Source organism: Triticum urartu, chromosome 7A (genome assembly GCF_056163025.1).
Source record: "Triticum urartu cultivar PI428250 chromosome 7A, HENAU_Tu73, whole genome shotgun sequence".
In the NCBI taxonomy this organism is placed as follows: Eukaryota; Viridiplantae; Streptophyta; class Magnoliopsida; order Poales; family Poaceae; genus Triticum; species Triticum urartu.
This window is the reverse complement of record NC_141879.1, coordinates 9542247-9551003: the sequence shown is the minus strand read 5'-3', so window position 1 is coordinate 9551003 and position 8757 is coordinate 9542247. Positions and strand designations below refer to the sequence as shown.

General features: G+C 43.4%; 1 protein-coding gene across 1 annotated transcript; it reads left to right on the top strand.

The window, feature by feature from the left end:
• Window positions 1–2996: 2996 nt before the first annotated feature.
• LOC147956849 (MDIS1-interacting receptor like kinase 1-like) lies at window positions 2997–4128 on the top strand. Its single transcript, XM_087536675.1, has 2 exons — window positions 2997–3651; window positions 3767–4128. Exons 1-2 carry the CDS (start codon window positions 2997–2999, stop codon window positions 4126–4128), a joined length of 1017 nt encoding a protein of 338 aa, XP_087392801.1.
• Window positions 4129–8757: the final 4629 nt, after the last annotated feature.

Sequence of the window (8757 nt, the reverse complement as noted above, 5' to 3'; positions counted from 1 at the left end):
GCTAGTTCATCATGGCTATATAATACAGTGTCTTGGAAATTTGCAAAGGAACTAGGCAGCGAGCATAAAAGTAGAAGACCTAAATCTTCATCATCATGCTTTATCTACATATACTATAAGTCAGGAACGATTTCCTTGAAGATCGATAAGTGGTTTAGTACCGAACCACCTTCTTACAACTTGTACATGAACAACTACATCTTCATGTGCATCTTGTTGGTCTGATCCTTGGACATCCAGATCGACTCTAGTTTGAGCCAGAGAGCTGCTGTAGTTTTCTCCTCCAGCACTTCTTGCAAAATATTGTTAGACAGATGAAGATGAATCGTAGACATAGCCTTATGATCTTTGCGCTTCTCATCATTAGTCCACGCCTTCTGTTCTTTTCCACCGTAGCCATCTAGCGCCTCATCCAGATCAGCATGTGCCAGCATAGCCCGCATCTTTACTTACCACAAGGAAAACCTCATGCCGTGGTCCAACAACAGAAGATCGAACTTCATCGATGCCATTTCTTCAAAACCCTATACATAAACAAGGCTCTGATGTCAATTGTTGGAGATGCGACATGCAAATCGAAGCAAAGAAGAATGAAATCAACACAGGAGACACGAGATTTAACGTGGAAAGCCCCTCCAACATGAACGGAAAAAACTACGGGCGCCAGCCCACAAATCTTCACTATATCAAGGGAGGTTACAAATGCTGGGGATTTTCAACTGATCAACTTATCCCGTGTGGCGGCTTTCAAAGGATATATATATAACACAAGTGACCTAGGTCAATACTGATCTGTACAGCGGGGGGACTTTGCACCTCCCCACGGCACCACCAGGCGTCCCTCACGGGGCGGCCCACATGGGCTAACTTTAGACTCGCTACGCTCTGCTTCAGCCCATGCCTAGCAGCGACGGGCCTCACTCGGCTCGCTCGTCCATGCCGTGGTAGCCCATGACTGTGCACCAACTAGGACGGCCATGCCACAACCCCAAGCCACCCGTCGCTGACCAGAGCGAGATTCAGGCAGATCAAACCCGCATCTAGTAGGAGCCCTCCAGCCATGCTACATCTGACCGGACAACGCAGGTCGAGGCCCAACCCCACATGCTCTCCAAATACCGCTATGCCGCGTCGTTGCAGCCCGTGGTGCCAGCTGCCGGATCTGATGAAGCCGACACATAGCTAGTCGCCCCACCATGCCACTACGCTGGCCCGCCCCACCACCATCGACACGCAGCCGCCACCACGCAGTCCCGCCGCCATGCCCAAGGCCCGGCCGCCCGAGGCGCCGCCCCGCGTGAGCGTTTCATTCCCCACCTGCTCATCATGTCCCGCATCGCAACCACCAGGCGAGGAGGGAAAAGAGGCCCCGCCGCCAGCCGGGCTTTCCGGCGGTGGCAAGGGGTGAAAAGAGGCCCCACCGCCAGCCGGGCTTCGCCCGACGATGGTGAGGGGAGGGGTGGCGGGGAAGGAGGTGTTGGTGGCGGCGGCAAGGGTTTCGCCCAGCCACCGGCGAGAACGACCGAGGCGAGCTGTTTTTTGCATTCCCACTTTTCCCTCTCACCTTGTTCTTTAAGAGCACCCCCCCCCCCCCCCTCTCTCTCAACTAGTAAGCAATTTTTTCGACAAAGGGTGAATTTTATTATCTCAAAATGAACTAGTAAGCAATGGTGGACAGAAACTCTGACCGGTTCCTGGGCTGCACCCTTCTTCTCAAACTCCGACCTGTTCGATCTCCAACATCAAATTCCTCCCATGTAGACGGTCCTCTCATCTCCCCCCATGATGCCGCCTCTCCGCTTCCTCTATTCTAGTAAGTGGTAAAAAACGGGCATTTCAGTGAGTTATCAACATTTCAGTAATTTGATCCTTGTATCGTTGTGTATGAAGAATCATGAAAAATAAGCTGCACAAAAAATATAGCAACTCTTGTATGTTGAAGATTCTCTTAGCGGGTTATGGTGTCAACAGGTTTTTGCCCCACAACTGGTGTTTCGACATCGAGCACTGATAGCGAGTTTTGCCTCTTCCCTTTCCTGCCCCTTCACTTGCTACTTGTTTGGGTCTAACATCTAGGTGCCGTTGATCTATGTTTTTTGATAGAGTATATATTAATATCGCGAAGATACCAATTACACCCGGCCTCTGCAACAACGCATGTCCTAATGGTATGACGGATGCACATAGCCAAAAAATCTGCTACAGTGTTTCAGGTCTTGCAGCAGCAGCACAACCACCACCAAGAGAACACCTAATGTCCAGGTTCTCCAAAAGCGACGCGCCTCCAAGGAGGAAACAGTGCACCAACGCCATCGTCGTCCGATCGTAGATTTTGGGTTTTCACCCTGAAGATAATCCCCACTCTCAAAACAATGCCTTCAACAAGACCATTGCCAGTCACAACCAATTAAGACCAGACCTTAGATTTTCACCCAGAACGAAAGACATTGAACTTCACCTATGTTTTCGCCCCCACTTACATACCGCTGCTACGAATCCCGAAACTCCAAGCAAGTTCCTCAACGCTGTAGACTCCAATCGCCATTACTAGTCCTCTAATCTCGGCTTCCATGACATTCTCCTCCTCTGACATTACCATGGAGCTAAACATATCTCCTGATGGCAACAGATAGGAGAGCTTCGCTGCTCGATCATTAACAGAGAACCAATGGACACGACCGAATCCCACCCGATCCAACAATCTCCATGCATAACACGCCCATGGGAGTTCCGGTCAAGCAATTAATAGAAAGTTGCGTGACGCCAGTTAGAAAAAATAACAACCTGTATTATTTCGAAAGGCACACAAATTCTACAAAACACCGATCTTTGTCCATTGCTGTCAAACTAATAATGAACATGCATCCCTCTTCATCTCACAACAGTTTTATATGTATATAACCGAGATAGTACTGCTGAATACTGATAAATAATGTGTCTGCAGGTTGACACATCCTTGACACAACCTCTCCACGCCCTACCCAGCCTCTGAGAGAATGAGCTCGCTGTTCTGGAGCCGTCCTGGTGTGACGCAGCCAATTCTGCTCAATGAACAAGCCATTGTCGACAACCTTTGTGAAGATAACGTGAAAACGATATGGTCTAGCAGAAGGACATGGAAGGACGAACAACAATACTTAGTCCATGGTCAGGGCGTTGCTGGCATCACTCACCCGTGCCCGCTGGTCGTCAAGAAGTTCGAGAAAATGAACTCAACACCACAAGTAGATGAAAATTTCATGTACCGCTACAGGTCAGAGATGATCATGTTAGCCAGCAATCCTCACGATAATATCATCAAAGTCATAGAGCTCATCGAGAGAGAAGATGCGATCATGCTCGTTTACGAGTATCCGGTGAATGGCAGCCTTAAATCCTGGCTGCACCAACCAATGGATGCCCGTCAGCCGCTGTGCTGGCCGCAGAGGAGGCTCATCGCCATTGGCACGGCCAACGGGCTCCGCCACTTGCACCACGGATGCAATAAGCCAATTATCCACCACAACATCAGCTCTGACAACGTCTTGCTTGATCAGAATCGCAAGGCCGTGATAACCAATTTTAATGATGCATGGATGAACATGGCCGGAATCGGGCAACCGTTGCCAATCATGGGCGTGCTTCCTGGGAACTTTTATTACGCAGCTCCAGGTATGTTGGGCTATCGATGCACGCAATAGAATTTTATCTTGACATTTTAACAGGAATTCTGTCTTAGCTAGCTTGGTGTTTAACTAGTATAGTACTTATAAATGATTTGCTGCAGAGTATGGGAACACGGCAAGCCAGATGACGGAGAAGGTAGATACTTATAGCTTTGGTGTGATCTTGCTAGAGCTCGTGACGGGGCGGCTGGCCAATGAAGCTGGAGGGGATGGTAATCTGGTGATTTGGGCGCACAAATTCACTGGGCTGATGGGAAAACAACTGGTGAATTTCGAGAGTGCCGTGGACAAGCGCATCCCAGATCAAGCACGGTACATGGACGACATGGCAATTGTATTCAGGCTGGGCGTCGAGTGCACCGTTGTGGATCCACAGCAAAGGCCGTCCATGCATATGGCTCTCAAACGACTCCGCCGTGGCCGTGGGTGTGGCCCATTCCGTGGCCTCCTCACCCGGCTGTGATGCTTGTTATCTTTTTGGGAAAGAACACTCGTGAATTGGTCGTATGATGACTCAATTGAATAAATTTGTAGAGACATCTCAAGTATAATTAATGAGCAGTTTTAACATGGTCCCTCACCATGTTAAAATTTGCCATAGTAATAACGTGGGTGCTCTGTCATTTTCCGAGAACGTTTTGCTGTCCTATTGAGTTCACCTCTGTAAAATTCTGCCGCTTGTTTTCCTTCTATGTGTGCATAACGTTCTTCCTGCTAGTTCCGAGCACTTGAATAATGAGTATATGACATAACATTATCCTGGGGATTGTTATTTGGGACATTTTGCAGGATCACATCAGATTTTATATTTCAGTTCCTTCTGCTGACAGGAGCTGCACTGAACGACCGAAGAGGTCAAAGTGAACATGTACATCAGATATTTGTTTGGGGCGTGAGCATGCATTACCTCCAGGTATTTCTATTTGTAACAGGGAGCCTCCCCCAAAGCTCATCGCATGAACATGTGCGATTTTTTGATTTCTGTCACGACCTTCCACTTTTGTAGCTACAAGAATAGTTTTCTTATAAGAAAAATGATAAGATGAATTCCTGATCAAGAGAGTAACAGGTTTTCCACTAACAATGGTAAATACTTCGGTAAGTCCATTTCTAAGCATCTTCTTGCAAAAGTTGAGGTCATTTGAAAGATGTCCAAAAATAGACATTGTTCAACGGAGGGTGTTCGGGTAGGCTAGTAGGCTCCATCCGAGAGCATTTTATTTCCCTACATCTTTGAAATGGCTCCAATTTTTGCCATGACCAATTCAAGACACCAATTTATTTTGGTTTTTGACAATTTTTGCATTTTCTGAAATTTCTCGGTCAAAAAAGGACGACATACGGCCAGACTTAAGCAACGTGCATAAAGCATCAGAATCCGTTCAAACCAGGCATTGATGCCTACTATAGGCATGGCCACCCGGTCAAAATTTGGGTCACTTCATGGCCTTTCATGACTAATTTTTTTCCATGGCCTTTCATGACCAATTAAGGGCACTATGCCAAGTTGTTTCAGTTTTCGATGGATTTTACATTTTGTGGGTTTTCCTGATAAAAAAAAGGCCGATAAATTGTTGGATGTCTCGCAACTTGTAAACGGTGTCGAGATTCATTATAACCTGGCACAAATGCCTCATCTGTTCGTGCAAGATTGTTGCAAGATGTTGGATCATTTATCCATAATCCAAAAAATCACGAGTTGAGAGGAGCGTGCCAGATTACGGCAAACGATTGCATCCGTGCGCATGCAGTTTTTTCTAATTTTAACTTTTCTATTATTTTCCGTCATTATCAATCAGCATGAACATTTTCTCATGTCGTAAAGATTTCTTGAAATTTGTAAACATTTTTCAAAATTTCAAATTGTGTATGAAAATTTTGCAAACTTGAACACTTTTTCAAAAATTGTTAACAATTTTCCAACAATTGATGATATTTTGAATACAAATTGTAAACCATGTACTTTTTCAAATTTATTAACTTTTTTGGAACACATACATTACTTAAATTTGTGGAAAAAAATTCAAAAAATGGGAATATTTTCTGAAATTCAAGAAATTTTATAAAAATTGCAGAAAATTTTTGGAAACAAGATTTTTTTGGTATTTCAAACAATATTTCATATTTTAAGCATGGTTTAAAAAGAATAATAAAGTTCAAAAAGAGAAGGAAAACGAAAAAATATAAAAGAAAGCAAAAAATGTTAATCCGTTGACCCAACTAGGCGACGGCATCGCTCCCGCCGAGCGCCTGTTGGACGGCCCTGGCATTTTTTTCTTTTTTTTCTGGTTTTACTTTTTTCTGTTTCTTTATTTTGCTTTTCTCTCCTTTGTTATTTTTTATTTCCATTTCCATTTTTTATTTACCTTCATATTTAGTTCTTCAATTTGACTGTTCTTTATGAATGATTGTTCGGAAATTTATAACAAATAGCAATTTTTCTAATTTTTCAATTTTCTAAAATATATCCTTGTTTTGAAATTTTGCTTAGAAAATCCAAAAACGTTCAGAAATTAAAAAAATATTAGCTTTGTTTCCAAAAAATAAAAAATAAAGTAAATTAGAGTTTTAAAAATTGTTGCTTTCTTTTAATAAAATTTTCTAAAATTTTAGAATTTCCAAATTTAAAAAATGTTCATTTTTCTGAAAATATCTTAAAAAAGAGAAAATTCAAAAAATATTCATGTTTTCTTAATTTTGTTCCAAATTCCAAAAAGTTAACAGAATTTCGCAAAATGTTATTATTTTCATAAAATTGTTCATAATTTCGAAATATTTTGGCTTTTCAATTTTGCTTCTGTTTTTTACAAAATTGTTCACATTTTAGAAAATTGTAGAGATCTCCTCCGTTGATGTGTTTAGGGTGTTTCTAACGAAGAAGAAGTGTTTTTTATTACTTCTTTAAGTGTGTCTGACTATATTGCCTGTCACGCTTTTGTGACAATGGAAGATTAAGAATTTTTAGGAAATATTCTGCCTGTGTAAATGTGTAAATTCACTACACTTCTCGATATGAATGGATGGCTTCATTTTGGATCTACAAGGAGGACCTCCCGGGCTCCATTTCACATGTGAAACCAATGTGTAACAATATCTTTGTACAAACCTCTGATGGGAAACAAGAAAAGAAAAAGAAAGTAATAAGCCGAAGATTTGCTGGCAAAAGCACTCGGCCAGTTATTGATTAATCGACCGACTTTTTGAATAGTGGTCATCTATATGGTTGCCTAGTGGACGTGTCTTGTTTGTGAAATGTTGTTGCTCATAATGTACTTTAATCTAAAATAAGAATCTTTGATAAAACTGTGGTGGTATGCATGATATATTTTCAAATTATGTATATCTCAAACTAGAGAAAAATGATGTACAATAATACTGTGACAGGCAACATTCGCAATGTTGTCTGTTAGATCTGGATCGAAGGCAACCATAGGATCTTCAACTGATATGACCCAGTGTAATTTATCTATGATGGTCGCTAGTGATAAAACAAAGTCTGCACAGATGGCCGAATATGATACTAGTATTGTTCAAGATGAAGATATAATTGTTGCATCGCCAAGATTGAAAATAGATGACACAGATGCGTTGAAGTATATGCATATTGATCAGGAAAGTGTAAAGAATGTACAAGACTCCATGGAAATTACTAGTAGGCCTACAGTAGCACTTGTATGCATGTGCGTACAGCCATGCATGCATAGGAAATATAAAGCCTTTGTGAGTCACGTTCGTGGAGATATTTTGGAAGGAGTTCAGTTTGAGCCAGCGAAGGAATCCGCATGCAACATTGATCAGTTTCAGTTTGGGCCAGAGATAAATGAGTTCACGTGCATCCAAAGGAGATTAGTCATGTACGCAGCTAACCACCAACAAGGAGTTCTAAAAAAATACAAGTTCCATCTGGTGCGGCCGCCCGACAAAGAAGCGTACTCGTGGACAACTATGATTAGAGACTTGATTTCTTTGAAAGAAACCGGGTGGGGTCCACCTGTGAATTGTACGAGAAGTCACCAGCACCAAATAACAAGTCGTCCTAGTTGTTTTTGTTTCCTAAGATTTAGTCAAGTCGGTTGTCATGGTCAAGTTTGTTTTCCTTTTCAGTTTAGGGGTGTAGTTAGCTTGTTGGTCAAACCATGTACGGGTTAGCTATACTATTATAAATAGCCAAAGTACGGTCTTTGTAAAGGGCAGGTTATATTTTGATAATAAACACGATAGTGTTTTTAGGGTAAATCCCCTTATTGAGTTTTGGAGAAAGCTGTCTAAAAATCCCTAAGTTTTGGAGGAAGCTTTAGAAAACCTCTGTGTTGCGATTTCTCTGCGAGGAAATTGTTTTGCGCGTGAGTACCGTCATCGAGACTGGTTTTCTCGTGCTGAGCCGCAAGTTTCAAACCCTCTATTTCGTGTACATCGCGTGCGCGGGCGAGAGGTTAGTGCTACTGAAGGTGGAGTGTCGTGAAAGGTCGGGCCGCAAAAACCGATCGGATCTCACCACGAGGTCCGATCTACATCATCAACAGCTCACCATCTGACTGTAACAGTGTTGTTCAGCTGGCTATCTGGATCTTCAATAGGCTTCCTCACGGGCTCCGTCGTCTCCTCCGGCACTCCAGCAGGCACACCCAGGCGCATGGGGATGGACGCCTGGCTTAGGCTAACCCCGCTGCCGGCCGGCCAGGTGCGGCTAATCAGGTTTCAGGCTTTTGCATGCCAGGCTAGTATCTAATGTCCCTGGACACAAACCAAACAGGACCAGGCAGATCCCAAGGAAGCTCCAGGCCAGGCAATTTTGCACCAGGGTAGCAACCAAACACGCTCCAAGTCCGACATCATTATTTCCTGCGAAAATGTATTTTTCGATGAAAGGACACTCATGTCTTCCACCGAGAGTCACGGCTCCTCCACCTGCTTCCTCGCCGCTTCCCCCAACGCCACTGGCGTCGACAAATCTACCATCACCTTTTCTTGTACTTCCAAATCAGGATCTGGCACTAAATGGTAGTCCTCTCAGAGTCTCTCTCGATCTCAGGATACCTGGAGACAGCAAGAGGACTCAATTCTCAGGTGGACACGATGGCAAGACAGGTAA